Source organism: Ranitomeya imitator, chromosome 3 (assembly GCF_032444005.1).
Source record: "Ranitomeya imitator isolate aRanImi1 chromosome 3, aRanImi1.pri, whole genome shotgun sequence".
NCBI lineage: Eukaryota > Metazoa > Chordata > Amphibia > Anura > Dendrobatidae > Ranitomeya > Ranitomeya imitator.
Genome location: NC_091284.1, coordinates 373606904 through 373628120, shown reverse-complemented (window position 1 = coordinate 373628120; position 21217 = coordinate 373606904). Strand labels below are relative to the sequence as shown.

At 42.5% G+C, this 21217-nt stretch overlaps 1 protein-coding gene across 1 annotated transcript in view; it reads left to right on the top strand.

Annotated features, from left to right (window-relative positions):
- Positions 1-21217, top strand: part of EPHA10 (EPH receptor A10) — a 1463996-nt gene that overhangs the window by 1340848 nt on the left and 101931 nt on the right. The window contains exons 14-15 of the mRNA XM_069756914.1: positions 5777-5926; positions 6119-6312. Of these exons, the coding sequence (XP_069613015.1) occupies positions 5777-5926; positions 6119-6312 (344 nt within the window). The remainder of the gene's footprint in view (positions 1-5776; positions 5927-6118; positions 6313-21217) is intronic.

Here is a 21217-nt window from a genome sequence, read left to right as displayed (position 1 = left end):
CTCATAGTCTGGGAGTCCTTCATGTGTTTTTTTAGCAAACTCTATGAGGACTTTCATACATCTTGCTCTGAGGAGAGGCTTCCATCGGGCCACTCTGCCATAAAGGTCTGATTGGTGGAGGGTTGCAGTGATAGTTGACTTTCTCCCGTCTCCCTACTGTATCTCTGGAGCTCAGCCACAGTGATCTTGGGGTTCTTCTTTACCTCTCTCACCAAGGCTCTTCTCCCACTATTGCTCAGTTTGGCTGGATGGCCAGGTCTAGGAAGACGTCTGGTGGTCCCAAACTTCTTCCATTTAAGGATTATGAAGGCCACTTTCCTCTTAGGAAGCTTGAGTACTGCAAAAATTCTGTTGTAACCTTGGCCAGATCTGTGCCTTACCACAATTCTGTCTCTGAGCTCCTTGGCCAGTTCCTATGACCTCATGATTCTGATTTGGTCTGAAAGGCATTATGAGCTGTGAAGTCTTATATAGACAGGTGTGTGCCCTTCCAAATCAAGTCCTATCAGTTTAATTAAACACAGCTGGACTCCAATGAAGGAGTAGAACCATCTCAAGTAGGATCAAAAGGAAATGGACGGCATGTGACTTAAATATGAGTTTCTGAGAAAAGGGTCTGAATACTTATGACCATGTGATATTTCAGTTTTTCTTTTTTAATTTATATGCTAAAATTTCTACATTTCTGATTTTTCAGTCAACATGGGGTGCAGAGTAGTGATGGGCGAACCCCCCAATGATTGGGATTGGTGGGTTTGCCCAAGTTTTTTTGTAAAGTTCGAGTTCGGTGCCAGAGATGATGCAAACTTGCATCCGAACTTGCATCCCTAACTTGGGATTTACAGATATGGGATGGGGCGGGGGGGGGCTGTAAAAGAAAGAATACAATTAATAATAAACATTATAATTATACTTCCCTGCCCAGCGATGCGTCCTCCCATCTCGCTATCTCCCTGCCGCATCTGCTTCTGGGGCCGCTCATCACCTTCCTGTGGTATTCACTGCACTCGGCAGTCTTTGGCTTTTTCTGACAGTGTTCATGCGGTGACGTCACCACACGAACACTGCCAGAAAAAGCCGAAGACTGCCTAGTGCAGTGAATATCGTCGGAATATAATGAGCGGCCCTGAAAGCAGATGAAGAGGACGGACGGGAGGACGTGTTGCTGGACAGGTAAGTATAATATTTATAATGTTTATTATTCATTTTATTCTTTCTTTTACAGACCCTTGAACAAACTGGACCCAAACTGTAACACAGGTTTCTCATAGAAACCCGTTTTCGTAACCTTGTGTTCGGAACGGGTCCGGAACTTTACAGTTCGGGTTCGCCCATCCCTAGTGCAGAGTTTACATTAATGAGAATAAAATGAACTTTTTTGAATTTACCAAATGGCTGCAATGAAACAAAGAGTGACAAATTTAGAGGGGTCTGAATACTTTCTGTACCCACTGTATATACATCAATATGGAGCAGGCTCTACTTTGCAGCTATAACAGATTAAATTATTTTTGGAAAGGTTTTGTGCAAGATTTTGATGTCTGTGAGAATATTTGCCCACTGATTCAGAAGAATATTTGTGAGGTCACGCAGTGATGATGGAATAGGGAGAGTTTTTCATGTGTTTTAGGTTATGGCTCTGTGCGGGACAGTCAAGTTCTTTTACTCCAGACTCACCCAACTACGACTTTCTTGTACCTTGCTTTGTGAACTGTGGTATAATGATGCTGAATAAAAAAGGGTTGTACTCAAACTGCTCCCACAAAGTGGTAACATACAATTGTCAAAAATGACTTGGTGTGCTGAAGCATTAAATTTTCCTTCACTGAAGCTAAAGGGCTTAGACCAACCCCCCAAAAAATAACCATATGGCATTATCCTTTCTCTATCAAATTTTACCCATGGCACAATGCCTTGAGGCAAGTAACATTCTCATAGCAGTCACCAAAATAAGTCTCCAGATAGTGAAGCATGATTCTACGTTCTACAGAACACATTTCCACTCCCCTTGAGTCCTGTAGTGGCATGCTCTCTACAATACCATCTGACTCTTTGCATTTTTCTTGTTTATGTAAATTTTACATGCTCAGCTTTGAAAACCCATGAGATGAAACTCTTGGTGCACAGTTTTTGTGCTGATGCAAGTGGAGATGTGGAATTCTGCAGTTATCAAATCAGTGGCATCTTGAATCAGCGGCTTTGAACATTGGCATCTTTTACACATTATGCACCTCATCAGCATTTGGTGACCCCCGCTTTGTAACTTCACCTTGTATTCCACTTCATGGATGAGATGATGTGGTACCTAAATTCTGTTCTTCAATAATAACACTCACAATTGATCAGGGAATACTTAGTAGGGAATGTTTACCAGCACTTATTACAGTATCAGGTTTGAATTTTGTGAGCTCATGAGAGCGAAATATGCTTCCACAAATGTTAGTAAAGGCAAGCTGCATGGGTAGGTGCTGGATTTTATACACTAGAAGCAATGGGACTGAATGAAAAATCAAAATCAGAGTTCAATGATTTAGAAGTATGTACCAATACCTAAAGACTAAATAACTGTCATGGAATGTTAGTTTTAGTAGCTGATGGCATGATTTTTTTTTAATACTTCATTGTACCCTGCCTCTGCAATTTCTCTTAAACTGTAGGAATAAAATAAAAACTGAGCATTAGAGATTGAGTTTAAATCTAATTTCCTGAAAATCAGTTTCACAAAAATTTGAACATTTTGAGATTTAATTTGCAGTTCACAAATGAAAAACTTGCCCAGGATAATTTTCCACATTGCTGAAGCCTCATAGAGCGTGGGAATATCATTTTACAGTATAAAATACGTAATGCCCTGTAGCCGTGACATTTAGCGGATTATCATACATTGTAAAGAGGTGGTTAGTATGTGGGTTATCATAAATTAGCAATTCCTAGCAGAGCTCAGTTCCCGGAGTCATTTTCTATCTCAAGAGTCACTCTTCTGTAGATTATAATCTCTAACAGTCAACAGGGTTTTCTCCTTTGCCTGAAAAGCGTAAGATTAATGTTCATCAGGCTCCTCTCTCTTTCCTGTAAAGTATATGCTCTTATAGTCAGCAGGGTCCTCTCTTTCTCTTCTCCTATGTGCCAGAGGTGTATCTGGGGTTGCTGGGGCAAGAATAAGAGAAGCACGTTGTCACAGGACCATAAGTATGAAAGTCACATATGAGTGAAGTGTTCATGTGACGACTACTGGAACCTGCAGAGCTGAACCCTGACATCGCAGGCTAATGAATTCTCACAACTAATGCAATTCACAATTTTAGGATTCTCCCTTGCCGGTGGACGGTCATGTCAGCACAAGCATGTGATCTGTATACTTCTGACCACATTCCGACTAGACGTGCCCGGCCTCACTCAGTTCATTTTCATTGAGTGAGGCCACACATGTCTAGTCAGCATGTGACCGCATGTATCTAAATCGCCAGCACGAGAGAATCCTGACAGCGTGCAGGGCGCACTGTGAGAACTCAGAAGTCTGCAGTCACGAAGAATGACTGCAGACTCATTACAAACCTGGACATCCCTTTTAATGCTCTGAACATAAATAAAAGCATGAAAATTAGTTAGTATCACAAATAACATTTACATCCAGGTACCTTATAGATGACGTAGTCACTGGAGCCATTCTCCTTCTTTTCTTCATCTTGTCCACACCCCATGATGAGTTTTCTCATCCACAGCCGTCTCTGCAGACTTCCATCTTCTCAGCTCTTCTGCAGCAAATCTCCACTTGATGCCCTTAAAGATTGAAGTGTCATTATAATGCTCCTGAATAAAAAATTGCCCCTCACTATATTGTCTGCACAAAATACCACCCCCACACTGTCCTTCTCATGGTACATGCTCTTCACACTAACCTCTCCTTTCCATACCGGCCTCCTCTTCACACTGTCCTCTCACACCGTGTCCCTCTATAGGGCTCAGTATTTATACTGTACTCTCATCACATTCCCCCTCCTTGGTATACTGTCCCCTCCTGGCTGTGCCCTTACACTGTCCCCGATGCTACGCCCCCACTACTCAGTTTCTATTCTGTGCCCACTCACTTTTCTCCCCTCATACTGTCTCCTCACATTATTCCCCTCCCTCCTCATACTGTCTCCTCTCACATCCCTCCTGTTCACCATACTGTCTCCTCATATATTTACCCCCTCACTTTCTATACTGTCTGCTCACCTGACTCCCCATACTATTTCTGCACGCATCCCATCACCCTCATTCATGATTCCTCATACATGCCCTCATTCCCCACACAGCTCCTCATGATTCCCCTCATTCCCCACACAGCGTCTCATAATCTCCCTATTCCCCACACAGCTCCTCATCGTCCCCCCATTCCCCACACAGCGTCTCATCATCCCCCTATTCCCCAAACAGTGTCTCATCATCCCCTCATTCCCCACACAGTCTCTCATCATCCCCCATTCCCACACAGCATCTCATCATCCCCCCATTCCCCACACAGCTCCTCATCATCCCCCTATTCCCCTCACAGCATCTCATCATCTCCCCATTCCCCACACAGCATCTCATCATCCCCCTATTCCCCACACAGCGTCTCACAATCCCCCATTCCCCACACAGCTCCTCATCATCCCCCCATTCCCCACACAGCGTCTCATCATTCTCCATTCCCCACACAGCATCTCATCATCCCCCATTCCCCACACAGCTCCTCATCATCCCCCTATTCCCCACACAGCTCCTCATCATCCCTCTATTCCCCACACAGCGTCTCATCATCTCCCTGCCCACACAGCCCCTCACCATCATCTTCCCTATGCAGCCCCGCTCAAGTAACATCACCCCCTTTCCAAATTACATCCTGAGAGCCTCACACCGAGTCCTGCATCCTCATTCCCTTGTACAAGGGTCCATGGTGCAGCCCCTCTCCTCACACGGATCCATGCTGCAGCTCCTCGGTCCTCTCCTTGCACGGCTCCTCATTTCCTGCTTCTCTTCTCCACCATCAGCTTCCTGCAATCGACTCCTCCCCCTCAAGAAATCAACTCCAATTTAGACGCTACCCTGCAGTCAGATCTTCAATTGCACTTGTGTCTGTAAGATACGAGTACAATTAAATACTGGGAGCCGGTGCTCTGCAGCTTCTCTGTGCCTGCTGTCAGCTGGACAGTCGGCACAGAGAACAGCTGACTCCCAGTCCATCCGGGGGGCGGCAGAATGCAGCTGCCAGGGGAGACACTGCTGACTGCCAAATGCGCCCCCCCAGCTAGCTGCGCCCGGGGCACATGCCCCGGCTGCCCCCCCTAGATACGCCACTGCTATGTACATTTACCAAGCAATTACAAGATTTGTAGTATGAGATTTGTGCAAAGCTAAATTTTGCGGAACATTTTGCGAAGTTGGCAAATTCGAATTTGAAAGAATTTGCTCATCTCTATTGAACATTACTATTCTTCTTGTTACTGTGCACAGTCTGTCATTGTCAGCATAAAATATGAAATATGAATATATTTTGGGCATACACCCCTTTGATAAGTAGAATTCAAAAACCTACTTTATATATTTTCAGGAAAAATAAAGCCACTACCCAAATTCTTAGAAAACATTGCACCAGCATTCATTTTTCACGCAGAAAAGTAAATTCTGAAATAATCATATCAGGAGAGACATTAAGCTTTATTTAATTATTAATTAATTATAATAAAATTTTCAAAATTGAGATTTGGTAAATGCAGTTTACAGTCATGCATGTCTGCATTTCTATCACCAGGGTGGGAAGAGCACCGTATTATGGACACCACCAGAAGCCATAGAATATCATCGTTATAGCACTGCAAGTGATGTCTGGAGTTTTGGCATAGTCATGTGGGAAGTCATGTCGTACGGTGAAAGACCTTACTGGGACATGTCCAATCAAGATGTGAGTTTGCAAAGACTATTAGTATATATTAGCTTATATTTTAAGCTGCAAATTAAAATTAATATCGATAACGTTTGAGAAATATTGCTACAATTTTCTATAATTTTAAAGGACATATTTTTTATGCTATCCAAAGAATATATCTAAATTATAATTAAATTAATTTTATTTCTATATTTATGACAATTTTAGGTAATCAAGGCAATAGAAGATGGATTTAGACTTCCAGCACCAATAAATTGTCCTCCTCCTCTTCATCAGTTGATGTTAGATTGCTGGCAAAAGGACAGGAACGAGAGACCGAAATTCACTCACATTCACAATATATTAAGCAAACATGGCCAAAGCCCTGAAAAAAACAAGTCAGCCACATTGACATCGACAAGGTGTGATTTTAAGCATTTATTGTTTATGAATTTTGAGTGATCAGTTATGGCAAGTATTACAAATTAGACATACAAAATGTAATTGTGTTATTTTTCATCTTAATATATACTTACCTTGTAATGTCTTCACATCCTGTTCCCTCCAAATGTGTCCGGATCCCAGAATTCCAAGCGGCAGAAGTTCACCGACCTCCATATTGGGACAGCTAAGTGATGGGTGTCTCAATATGGAAACTGCTGGTCGTACCAGCCTCTTGCGTGGTACCACCAGCGGAACACCGTCGCACCACACACACACACACACACTATATGCACTGTGCGCACCACACACATACACACACACTGTATACGCCATACGCAGCTTCTTGCACGGTACCACCAGTAGAACATGGACGCAAACACACTGCCGGAATCAGCCAAATGATTCACTGACCACTGCCATCTTTGTACAGGAGGAGCGCATGCACAGTTTTAATGTGACTGCCGCTATCTGTCTGCTCAAAGCTGGCAGCGGTCTGATTTACTGCACCTGTGCGAATTCCACGTAGGCACAGTGAATCATTCGGCTGATCCCGGCGGCAGATGCACGACGTATCTACAGGCAGAGGAAGACGGTCTCATTAAAGGGGTTTTCCCACGAACGAAAGTTAATTTAAAAAATTGTCTCTGTCTGACCGTGTACTAGGCATACCACCTCTCTTATGAGGAAGCAAAAGACAATACTGACATTACAGCAGGGGATCACAGAGGATTTCTTTTGTCAAGTAAAATATTTCACTGAGGGTTTCTAAACAATATTTTACCTCACAAAATGTATCCTCTGCAATCTCCTTCTGTAATGTCAGTATTGTCTTTGAGGTGAGAACACAGCACAGGAAGGAGAGAGACAGCAGACAAGGAATGGAACTCTCTGCCGTATGATGTTGTAATGAGTGATTCGTTACTTAAATTTAAGAGGGGACTGGAATCTTTTCTGGAAAAGTATAATGTTACAGGATATATACACTAGATTCCTTGATAGGGCGTTGATCCAGAGAATTAGTCTGATTGCCGTATGTGGAGTCGGGAAGGAATTTTTTTCACCAATGTGGAGCTTACTCTTTGCCACATGGGCTTTTTTGGCCTTCCTCTGGATCAACATGTTAGGGCATGTTAGGTTAGGCTATGGGTTGAACTAGATGGACTTAAAGTCTTCCTTCAACCTTAATAACTATGTAACTTTGTAACTATGTAAGGGGGATGGCACATGGGGTACACAGGTCAAAGAAGAAAGCACAGATGGGAGAAGTCAGCACATGGGGAAAGAGAGTGTGGATAGGTGGTTGAGCACATGGGGGGGTGGATTTTCAACGCTGCAAATCCTGCCCCCATCGTGACATTACCGCCCTCCCGATGCAAAAGCATTGGGCCTCCATCTAGTTATTTTATAAGTCAGCTGTTTTTCAGTAACACATTTGCAAGGTTTTCACTGGAGCAATATATTATGTGTTAGGTGTCGACTTCCTTCCGCTGCACAGGGGGAATTTCGAGCCACCTCCGCTGTGGACTCCCATTCTTCTTCAGCCGCAGTGAAGTCTTCTCAGTGGAGACATCGGTCCCAGCGTCTGGCTCAGTCAGATACTCTGCACTTGGTTACTGCTGATCTTCCAAGCTCAGCCATTGTAACCAGCACTGTTCAGAGGTGAGCAGACGCTCCTGCTTTTCCGCTACTGAGCATGCCCAAGGGACGACCTCTCATTGGAGGTCGGGGGTCACATGCTCAGGTCCTGAAGCACTTCCTATTGGACCACTAGGAAGGTCCTGGAGAGCTTTCTCTATAAAAGGTTTGCATGGCCACAGGGCCATGCGCTAGTATCAACTTATGTTTTTGAGTGCATGAGCTTAGCTAGTTTTTGGTCTGTGTCAGCATGTGCTCAGGGTCGGCTGTATAGCCACTAGAATTCCGGCACCTCCGGAGAGGAGGTGATTGTGTGCTGTTGTTGACTGTATGACCACTGTATGCTTCCTGCTCAATTAGTGAGCTGTGATCCTCTGTGAGGTTAACAGAGCACAGCGTTACCTTTAATCCCAGCAACTCTGTGAAGCAACAGAGTTTGCTCCTATACAGACCGGGTGACGGAACCTGTGTTTATTCAGGCGTAGTACCGCCATATAGTGCCGCCATTTACAAGCAGCAGGTTCCACTCCTGCATGGGGGACCCCGGGCTGCGAACGCACCTATACTATCTCCATATTTAATCGGCGTTCCGCCAGCCCTAACATTATGCTTCTTTACATAGTATGTATGTACTCTCAATCATTGGATACAGTCATTTCTCCATTGAGGGATGACAAAACATATGCAGACAGAAACCAGCAACAGTCAAATTAAATGTATTTCAAAGTAAAATGATTCAAAGACTCATCTAGAGGTAGTAGGCTTGAACAGAGGTAGTCAGGTGGTATACAGCAATTAGCTAACACTGGTTACAATTTCCTCATACTTGCCAGAGTCTGCTGGCAAATACCTCAGCAACATTTCCTTCACTCAGGTACAGTCTCTTTCTCTCTTTCATGGTACTTTGCAGCATGCATCCGCAGTGCCAGCCACAGTCCCTTCTCATTGTCCCCTTTACTAGAAGCAGTGCCCCTCCTTGTCTAACAACTTGCTCTTGTATGACACTTTTATGGTCTACTCATTCAGTTACTGTGTCGCAATTTTTTAAACACATATTTCTGATGTGACGCTTCTCCTCACACTCAGGATTCAGCACTCAGATGCTTTGTGTAATGCAATCCTCATAGGCAGGAAATAACCTGAACTTATCCCCTTAGTTGTGTCTTATCTTCAGTTTTTTTATGGTTACATTTTGCCTTGTTGAATTGCCACAACAGTACCTCTATGCGATTCTTTCTGGTGGTAATGCTTTTTCTCCTCTTTTTCGAATGGTTGTTATCTTTTCCAAGAGGAATATCTCTTCCTCCTGGGGCAGACCGCAACTGCAGTGCTGGATGACTACAACTGGATAACTTCAATAATTAATTCTACAAAGTAGCTCAGTATATTAACTCTTTAAAACGCTCTTACAAAATGTATTGATGTGGACAACACCTATCACATAACGCATGCAGCACTTCAATTCATCTGTCGCATAGTTGTGAAAGCACATATGCATTATGAAGCCACAGACTTGGCATGTAGTACTTAGATTTGCCTTTTGCATGATTGTTGTACGGGGTAGATTCATCTTTGTACTTTAAAATACTTTTTTTAATTAAATTCTGCAATTTTTTTTAATTTCAAAACGTAAACCGCTTGAAGACTTGTATTCTGGATCCAAGGGCTAATGTTTTTTCCTTATAGAAAGTGACATGGCATACCAAGGAGAAGAGAATTTTAAGCTTTGCAATGTTCCTTTGGGAAATATAATATGCAAATTGTCTCTACGGAGAGGAAGAGGCCTAAACTCTAGTGCCACCTATTGGAAATAGCAATACTAAAAGTCAATATTGACCCTGTAACGAGCCTTGACACAAAACTTAGGCTTTTATAGACTTTTATCCTAAGTCATATGGCAAGGCTCATTAAAGGGTCAATATTGACTTTTAGGATTGCTACTTCCAACAGGTGGTACTAGAGTTTTAATACTCTAATACTCTAATAGTCTGAAGAGACAATTTGCATATTTAATTTTCCAAAAGAGCATTGCAAGGCTTGAAAGTCTCCTCACCTTGGCATGCCAGGCTTGACATGTCACTCTTCACTAGGAGAAACGTTACATCACAGACTAGTGTTTGCTGTCTCTGTATTCACTCACATTCATGTCATATTCTATACAAACTATACAAGATGGAAATGTATGTCTCGAGTATGGCAGCCCTAGCAGATAATTTAACAAAAAAAATATAGCAACAAGATTTTAAAAATGAGCAAATGCATTATTTCTCTACTACTGACCTATATTGAATAATTGAAACTAAAAATGTTTGTAATTGATCAAGGTTGCAATCATATAATCATATCTTCCATACTGTATCTGCAAAATATGTTTCAGAACTAGATGCTACAATATATGGAAGTTGTGCTCTTATACATGCACACTGAGATGTTGGTTTGTCCATCTATCCTAGAAATAAGCTGTCCAGCAGACTGCCGTGAAGTTACTCATGTGAAACAGACCATGTAGTAAAAAGGCTGTACAGGATAATTTCTTTTCACATTTCTCTCTCTGTAAAATTGAGATTCCTGCTGACTTGTTATGTTGTTGATATTTCACGAGCCTAGGTCTTTACCTGTTATGGGAACATTTATTGACTTAGTTTCTATGTGGTCTAATATTGGCCTGTTGCTTTCTGTGCCGTCTTGCTTTCTCTCTGCCGCTCGATATTTTATTCATCATCAGCCTGTACATCCGCAGTGGCCCAGAGGTCTTGCCGTACACAAATCCTATTCCCAGCTGGAGCGTTATCAAGTTAAGTAGAGAATGTAAGATTTCCAGAACAAGCAAAAACTGAAGTGATTATCCCTAACACTTTGCTGATGGTGCATTGATGCAGTGACAGAAACACCTCTCTATTCCAAGACCTTTTATTGATCCATCACCCAGAAAAGAGGGAAATGACATACATCTCTATATTTGGAGAAATTGTTTGCAGTGCTAGGATGAGTTCTTATGGCCTCCATGAATTTTTAAACCTTCATTTTATTTAGATACAATGCAATGTTTAAAGAGGACCTGTCACCAAGTCAAAGTGACTAGTTATTGCTCTTATTTTATTCCCGCTGCTCCTCTGAGTATTCTGTTTTGTTTTTTGTTTTTTTTTAAATATGCCTTTCGCAAAGATATAGGCCTTTTTTGGTGCCATATTGCATGGTCTTTACCTAAAGGAATTGCTCACAGGGTGTTACAGAGATACAGAGATACAGAGCCTAAAACACACCCCCTTGTAAAGACCATAGAATTGATTGTCAAAAAAGCCCATTTTCCAGAACCAATTAAAAAAAATACTCAAGAGAGCAGTGGAAAAATAATATAGCAAAACTGGCCACTTTTAGCATGGTAACGGGACTCTTTAGACTATATATTAGTCATCAGTACAAAAAATAATTGTCATATGTCAAAATCTATTAGCAAAAATCATGCCTGCCAAATAATTGCATTTTATTATTATGTAAAGTAGTACTTTCAATGGCTAGTATATTTGAAGACCACAGTAATGCAGTTACCTACTTGGTAAATATAGGGACTGAAAGACTATGATTAGCATTAAAGGGAACAGTGAACCGAACATAAAATATCAAGTGCTGTGTTGACATGATGTACTTTCAAACTAATATCATTCACAAGTTGCATTTTCTCTACATCAGAAAACACATTTAATGTGTTTTCCAAGACAGCTGTAAACTTATCCTTGAGTAGATTTCTTACAAACTAGTTTATTTCAGATTCAAGAGCTAAATCAGGCATTGTAAGGACTAATCAGTAAGGACTCTACTGATCAACATGCATGTTTAATGGCAGGAAAGTATAAAGTTCTTAGACTCTCACATGCTAACACTGATCTACAAAGCCATCCACAACCTGTCCCCTCTCTATATCTCTGAACTAATCTCCCACTATCTTCCCTCACGCAATCTTCGATCTGCCCAAGACCTCTAAAGGTACCGTCACATTTAGCGACGCTGCAGCGATATAGACAACGATGCCGATCGCTGCAGTGTCGCTGTTTAGGTCATTGTGTGGTCGCTGGAGAGCTGTCACACAGACAGCTCTCCAGCGACCAACGATGCCGAAGTCCCCGGGTAACCAGGGTAAACATCGGGTTACTAAGCGCAGGGCCGCGCTTAGTAACCCGATGTTTACCCTGGTTACCATTGTAAAAGTTAAAAAAAAAAAAAACAGTACATACTTATATTCCGGTGTCCGTCCCCCGGCGTCAGCTTCCCTGCACTGTGTCAGCGCCGGCCGGCCGTAAAGACGTGACGTCACCGCTGTGCTCTGCTTTACGGCCGGCCGGCGCTGGCACAGTCAGTGCGGGAAGCTGACGCCGGGGAACAGACACCAGAATGTGAGTATGTACTGTTTTTTTTTTTTAACTTTTACAATGGTAACCAGGGTAAACATCGGGTTACCAAGCACGGCCCTGCGCTTAGTAACCCGATAGTTACCCTGGTTACCAGTGAACACATCGCTGGATCGGCGTCACACACGCCGATTCAGCGATGACAGCGGGTGATCAGCGACCAAAAAAAAGATCCTGATCATTCCCATCGACCAACGATCTCCCAGCAGGGGCCTGATCGTTGGTCGCTGTCACACATAACGATTTCATTAACGATATCATTGCTACGTCACAAAAAGCAACAATATCGTTAACAAAATCGTTATGTGTGAAGGTACCTTTACTCTCCTCTGCACTTATTCGTTCCTCACACAACCGCCTCCAAGATTTCTCCCAAATATCCCCCATCCTCTGGAATTCCGTGAAATACGTGGTTCCTGGGCTGCTGTCCTGTGTAGTTGCACCTGTGACAGAAGCAGAGCCCTTTTATTTACAACAGCTCTTATTATCCCACAGGATTGGGGGAAGGTGGGAGGAGGTAATCCTTCATTGTTCAATTAGTCAATTAGACTGTAGATAGCACATGGCTACAGGGATGCGGTTTACAGAACTAGAGGAACAGAGCTATTAAATTTTATATATTTAATCAGGAAAGGTTAGCAGTGTTTATAAAAAATACAAGAATGTTACAAAATGGAAACAAAACAATACAGTGTATACAAATATATAAAATAATATGGATATAAAGAAAAGTACTAAATCTGTGCACAGAAATGGATCAGAGCCTAGTGGAGGGAGGTACACCTTAGGAAAACAGACAAAACCACAGTAAGCTGTATCTTCTAGAACTGACAAATGACAGACACTTAAATTCTGATTTCATTAGATCAAAGTTACACCCATATATCTCCCCTTGGTGTGCTCATATGGAGGCTGGTTGAGGAATGTGCTAGGTATTTTAGAATTTGATGAGATTCCCAACTTTAATGATATCTTTGCCCCTGGAGGTCCCAGGCAGGCGATATCATGGTCATGTTTCCTATCATGATTTTATTAGAAATGAGTGAGCACTAAAATGCTCAGATGCTTGTTACTGGAACTGAGCAATTCCTAATACCTGGACGCTCGTTTCGAGTAACAAATAAAATGGGAGTCCATGGGAAATCCAAGCATTTTTCCAGCAGTACCTACAATGAGGTCTGGGGGGCAGTGAAAATGTTGAAATGGATGGAAAAAGTACTGAATGGAAGGAGAACAGCATGAGAAAGACCCCTGGAAGCATTTCTGTCTCCCAGATTGCTGCTGGGAATAATGATGTCAAACTTTTATTCCACTTTAAGAACGGACAGTAAACATTCCAAATCACCAAGAAATTGGAGTTTACAGGAAAAAAACAAGAAAACAAAATAAAAAGCATTATTTTCCTATATAATAACTTGCATATAAGGCAAAATTTAATAAGGATTTCATAAAATATCATTTAAGTAAACCAAAATTGAATATTTTATCAAAATACTGGGAATTTCAGTATAATTTATAAAGTTAGCAAGAAGTGCCAAAGATTAGGAAAATTGAAGGACACCCTGTATTAGACATAAACATACACATTCTGTTCAAATTGTAGTGTAATGGTACTCCTAGACTCATAAAGGCAATGCACTAAGTGCAAATTCTGTGAAAAATTACAAACAGGGTCCTCCATATACCCTTAAAGGCACCAACTGGAGTACCTCATAAAAAATTAAGAAAGTGCAAAGTCTGGAAAAAAATATAAGTAAGGTTATCCAGTTATCCTTAGACCCTAGAAGACAACAACTGCGCTGAGCTGATGAGATGAGGCTGGACTGGGTAACATCTCTCATTCTCATGTCTTCCTCTTTCTTGTAACAACTCTGCTGGCATCACGACATGGCCTCTCATCTCTCACACTATCTTACCCACTGCTCCAGTTCATATTGTGGTTTCTGTTTCTGCCAGCTCCATATTCTGTGCCTCTGCTCTCTGCATGCTTCCTGGCTGTGTGCATAGGAGGAGCGGCACCTGAACTCTCTGGTTCTTATAGGAATCAGGTGCACCTGTCTAATCTCTTCCTGAACAATTACCAAGAGGCCTCCAGTATTTAGTGCAATGTGTTAGCTCTGTTTGTGTTTAGCTTCTCAGTTGCCAGGCCTTGCTCTGTGTTCCTCCATCTCTGGAGGCTCTACTCTTAGCTTTGCCCTGATCTTGTTGGTCTGCCCTCCAGGTGGCTGTATATCCTGGTCTCTGTGTCTGTGTCCTTGCTTTGTCTTGTTTAGGTTTGGCCTCTTCTTACTGACTTCTCCAATTCCTCCATTTGCAGCTGCTGAATGTCCACCATAGGCCATTTTTATAACTCCCTAAATGGGCTGACTCCCCTCACAGGGCCACGGTCACCACCTGGCGCAAGCACCCATGCGAGTGCCGTTTGCCTGGACAGGTGGGTGGGCCCACTCTTGGGTGACGGCACTGGCAAAGGGTCTCTCATAGTACAATGAAGTGTCTCTGGCGGTGGTGGTGCACAACCAACGTCAGACACACCGTCGTAATATGAGGGGCCCTGTGTACCGCCGCCCACGAGAGAGTGTTCCCCCCCAGCTCGAACAGTGCTCTACTACTTGCAATACTTACCTCTCCCTGCTCCACCACTGTGTATTCTGTGCTGTTAAATCCATCAATGGCACTGCCAATACAAATTTGTTGAAATGATAGATGATAGTTAAAATATACAGGGGCCCTGGCCTCCATTTAGACCAGTTAATTCTTTGCGCCTACTACCACTGTCTGCTACTCAGCAGAAGAGCCCACCCCTGTACCTAGCTATGCCACCTGTTTAGTCCTTTTACCAATTTTGAACTGCGTTTAGCCTACTTTATTATTTGGGCCTACTAACTGTGTCTGCCACTCATTACAGTTGTCCTCCACTGAACAAAGCAATGCCGCCCATTTAGTCATGTTAACAATTTTGAACTGCATTGAGCCTACTTTAGTATTTGGGCCTACTAACTGTGTCTGCCACTCATTACGTACAGTTGTCCTCCACTGAACAAAGCAATGCCGCCTGTTTAGTCCTGTTACCAATTTTGAACTGCATTCAGCCTACTTTATTATTTGGGCCAATATCTGTGTTTCCTCCTCATCCTTCCCATTGCCCAGCCACTGCTAGATGAGGTTGCTGGTACTTTGACCCAGACCACTACATTCCCCTTGCACTCTGCACAGCCAGAATCTGACCCTGATAAAAGTCAGGTTCCTCTTCCCGCATACTATACCACCTTACACGGGGGCAAAGAGGAAGGTGCAGATGAAAGTGCAGGTTCCTTCATCAGGTGGGGGGGCATACTCATTGGCGACGTCACTGGCACAGGGCCCCTCATAGTACGCAAAATTATCTCTGGCAGTGGGAGACGCCACCCTCTGTCAAACACACCACCTTACTATGAGGGGCCCTGTGCCAGTGCCAACGAGCGGGCCCCCCTGCTTGCTCTGCATCACAGCACTTGCAAAGTTGAAATACTTACCTCTCCCTGCTCCACCGCCGTGACGTATTCCGCATTTCCTGACCCACGAAAATCTTGAGCCGGCCCTACCCCCCCACAACTTTAGCCAAATGACCCCCAGTTTTCAATGCCTAACTATTATTATAAAGTAAATTAAAATTGACAAGCTTAAGTAATATGAATTGATATTTTTGTCATTAAAATGGGCACTGTAGGTGTTTTCCTGTCCTCCACTCACTGCCGACTTTGATTCCCCATTGACTTGAATTGGGTTTTCGTGTTTCAGTCGGCCCCTGACATTTCGCAATAATCGGCCGATTTCACCCGACCCGACTTTTGACAAAGTCGTGTTTCGCGAAACCCGACTCGATCCAAAAAAAAGTAAAAGTCGCTCAACTCTAGTTTACACACCCCAGAATTTTTTGCTGCTTGGGAATGTTCTTCATGGTGAAGGCCCCTTTATTTGCATGAATATGTTTATGGACATCTTTGCATTTGTTAAAGACAGATACACTTTATTGAAATCTTCTATAACACCAAAATTTTTACACAAAGCACATAACGCTGTATGGATAACTATTTGAATCCAAACAAAATTTTCAAAGTTTTTTGGAGTCTTATATACCACCAAAATGTCTCAGAAAGCACATTATACTGTAAAGCACTAACTACTATATCGATGACTAATTAAATATAGACATATTTTTAGATGATTTATTGCAGTCTTGCCAAAGAAAGCACATAATACTGTATAGATGACTTCAGACTTGAAACCAGACAACATTTGCAAAGATGTTTTGGAGTCTTATATACCACCAAAATGTCTCAGAAAGCATCTTATGCTGTATGGATAAGTAAATTAATCCAGACACATTTTTCAACACTCTTTTGGAGTCTTATATACCACCAAAATGTCACAAGAAGCACCAAATATAATATGGATGACTAAATGAATTCAGACACATTTTTAAATGTTTTTTTTGAGTCTGATATACCACCAAAATGTTACAGGAAGCACCTAAAGCTTTATGGGTGACTAATTGAATGCAGACAAATTTTTATACGCAATTTTGAAGTCTTATATACCACTAAAATGTCAATGAAAGCAACTTATGCTCTGTGAATGACTAAATCCAGACAATTTTTAATCTCTTTTTTAATCTTGTCACAGAAAGTACCTAATACTGTATGGATGACTAATTTAATCCAGACAAATTTTTAAACGCGTTTTTGGAGTTTTATATACCACCAACATGTCACTTACAGCACCTTATGCTCTATGAATGAATACTTGAAACCAGACAATTTTTAACCTTTTTTGGAGTCTTATATACCACTAAAATGTCACAGAAAGCATCAAATATGATATGGATGACTAATTGAATACAATTTTTCAATGCTTTATTGTAGTCTTTTCACAGAAAGTTTCTAATACTGTAGAGATAACTAAATGAACCAAGACAACATTTTTAACTCTGTTTCAGAGTCTTATACACCACTGAAATGTCACATAAAGCACCTTATACTGTATAGATGACTAAATGAACCCAGACAAAATTTTCAAAGACGTTTTGGAGTCGTATATACCACCAAAATGTCTCACAAAGCACCTTAAACTATATGAATGACTAAATGAATCCAGACAAATTTTCAACACTCTTTTGGAGTCTTATATACCACCAAAATGTCACACAAAGCACAAGATACTATATGGATGACTAATTGAATAGCAAAAAAGGTTAAACTCTTTTTAGGACTCTTATATACCACCGAACTGTCACAGAAACCACCAAATACTATATGAATAAATAATGACTCCAGACAAATTTCTAAATGCTTTTTGAGTCTTATATACCACCAAAATGTCACAGAAAGCACTAAATACTATATGTTAGGAGTTGAGTTTCCTCTGCTGCACAGGAGGAATCTCGATCCATGTCTGCTGCGGTCTCCCATTCTGCATCGGCCGCAGTGGAGCCTGCTCAGCAGAGACATCGCTCCCAGCGTCTCGCTGAAACTCATACTGTGCAAAGGGTTACTACTGCCTCTCCAGGCTCTGCTATTGTACCCTGCACTGTTCTGCGGTGAGAAGGCTTTTCTGGGACTAAGTCCTACTTTGCACACACTGAGAGTGCCCAGGGCAGGATCTCTCAGTGGAGATCTAGGGTCACATGCTCAGGTACTGCAGTGACTTCCATTGGTCCTTCTTGGAAGGTCCTGAAAGTGCTAGGACTAAGTTCTGCTTTGCACACACTGAGCATGCCCAGGGCAAGATCTCTCAGTGGAGATCTAGGGTCACATGCTCAGGTACTGCAGCAACTCCATTGGTCCTTCTTTGAAAGGTCCTGAACGTGCTACAACTATTTAAGGCTCGTATGGCCGCACGGCCATGCACTAGTATCTTCATATGTCATGTGCTTTGCGCCAGTATGGTCATGTGTTTGCATGTGTTCAGGGACCCGGCTGAAATAAGCCCGTAGAATGCTGGCACCTCCGGCGAGGAGTTTGTGTTTATGTGTGTTCAGGGACCCGGCTGAAATAAGCCCCTAGAATGCTGGCATCTCCGGCGAGGAGTTTTGTGAGCATGCATGACCACTGACTGCTCTCATTGGGTGGTTAGCCTGTGCCTCTGTGAAAGTCTAACAGGGCAACGAGCTTTGCCTTCTCGGCTGCTCTGTGAAGCTAACAGAGCTGGTTCCTACCGCCATATAGTGCCGCCATTTACTTAGCAGCAGGTTCTTTCCTGCACGGTGGATCCCGGGTTGCAAACGTACCAATCTCACTTAATAAATATATTCGGTGCATTCCGCCAACCCTAACATATATAGATGAATAATTAAATCCAGAATTATTTTGAAATTTTAATTGATGTACTCATTAGTGATGAGCGAACGTGCTCCCCACTATTCGGTACTCACCCGAGTATCGCTATGCTCGGCGTACTCGGCGAGTAGTGAGCATTTCTGGGATTATTCGGCGGTAACTGCAGTCTCCACCTAGCAGTTTTGGCTGACTTTAGAGACCCAATCACGCTGCTGGGATTGTCTGCTAGGCCAGGAAACACCGCAGCCATCTTTGTTGTGGTTGTGCAGTGTTTGGCTTGGCTGTACAGCATCATCACGAGTATAAGAGACCTGGAACCGCCCTGTTTGCCACATTCTGTTCCTGTTTCAGTGAGAGTAGGGAGAGCTGGTGCCGAAATAGGGTATAAATTGTGGTTTTTAGAGGTATTGTAGGTCTGCAAGGTTACATCCACAACTCCTGAGAAACCAACAGTCCTTTTTAAGGCTAATTCGTGGGTCCCGATATTGCAACACTACGTAGGCAGGGCACAGCATATCCACATCAGTGCAAGGCCTGCAGGTACTGTATGTGCGTCCATTGCTCCCACTGCATCCCTCTCAAAGCAGCATAACAGTCTGCTGCTGTTGCTGCTGCAGCTTATTTACTATATACCTTTATTTCCAAAATTCACCCCCCCAAATTTTTTTTGCGTGTTTTAAATTCACCGAAAAAGGCCTCTTATTTCTGCGTGCTCCAAATTTGGTCATTGTAGGCCGGTGGACCCCTTTTGCTGCTGTCTGATACTCTAATTCTATACAGCACTATTTTGCATATCAAACAAAAAAGGCCACATATTTGCCAGTGTGGTATTTCTGTGACAGCCATCATATATCTGCGTGCTCCAAGTTTGGTCATTGTAGGCCAATGTGCTTATTTTTTGACTGTCTGATACTCAAATTCTATACAGCACTATTTTGCATATCAAACCAAAAAAAGGCCACATCTTTGCCAGTGTGGTATTTCCGTGACAGCCGTCATATACCTGCGTGCTCCAAGTTTAGTCATTGTAGGCCAGTGTACTTATTTTTTGGCTGTCTGATGCTCAAATTCTATACAGCATTATTTTGCATATCAAGCAAAAAAAGGCCACATATTTCCGAGTGTGGTATTCCCATGACAGCTGTTGTGAATTCTGTGGCTGAATTCACTCCTGTGGTCACAAGTGGTACTGCAGCTTCTGAGCTTCCTCCCTCAGGTGTTCTGGTTAGCTCGTTAACTGCTTCATTACTTAACTCCGCCTGATGCTGCTATCCTTGCTCCTTGTCAATGTTTCAGTGTTGGATCTGAGCTTCTCCTGATTGTTCCTGTGACCTGCTGCTCTGTATAGCTAAGTGCTTTTTGCTTTTTTGTTGCTTTTTTTCTGTCCAGCTTGTCTTTTGTTTTGCTGGAAGCTCTGAGACGCAAAGGGTGTACCGCCGTGCCGTTAGTTCGGCACGGTGGGTTTTTTTTGCCCCCTTTGCGTGGTTTTGCTTTAGGGTTTTTTGTAGACTGCAAAGTTCGCTTTACTGTCCTCGCTCTGTCCTAGAATATCGGGCCCCACTTTGCTGAATCTATTTCATCCCTACGTTTTGTCTTTTCATCTTACTCACAGTCATTATATGTGGGGGGCTGCCTTTTCCTTTGGGGAATTTCTCTGGGGCAAGTCAGGCCTATTTTTCTATCTTCAGGCTAGCTAGTTTCTTAGGCTGTGCCGAGTTGCCTAGGTAGTTGTTAGGCGCAATCCACAGCCGCTTTTAGTTGTGTTTAGGATAGGATCAGGTGTGCAGTCTACAGAGTTTCCACGTCTCAGAGCTCGTTCTTGTATTTTTGGGTATTTGTCAGATCACTGTGTGCGCTCTGATCGCTAAGCACACTGTGTTTCTGGATTGCCTTCATAACACCTGTCATTAGCAAACATAACAGTACAAGGAGCCTAACTAATGATTCTCAATAAAGGGAAAGAAAAAGTTCTGACATCATTTTTTTTTTTTTTCTGCTCTGTGTTCACTTTTTTTTTTCCCCTAGACATTTGGGTGATTCTGGACACAGGTGTGGACATGGATATTCAGGGTCTGTGCTCTTCAATGGATAATCTCGTTATAAATGTACAAAAAATTCAAGATACTATTGATCAGAAATCTATGTTAGGACCAAGAATTCCTATTCCTGATTTGTTTTTTGGAGATAGAACTAAGTTTCTAAGTTTCAAAAATAATTGTAAGCTATTTCTGGCCTTGAAACCTCATTCTTCTGGTAATCCTATTCAACAGGTTTTGATTATTATTTCTTTTTTGCGCGGCGACCCTCAAGACTGGGCATTTTCTCTTGCGCCAGGAGACCCTGCATTGAGTAGTGTCGATGCGTTTTTCCTGGCGCTCGGATTGCTGTACGATGAGCCTAATTCAGTGGATTAGGCTGAGAAAAATTTGCTGGCATTGTGCCAGGGTCAGGATGATATAGAAGTATATTGTCAGAAATTTAGGAAATGGTCAGTACTCACTCAGTGGAATGAATCTGCGCTGGCA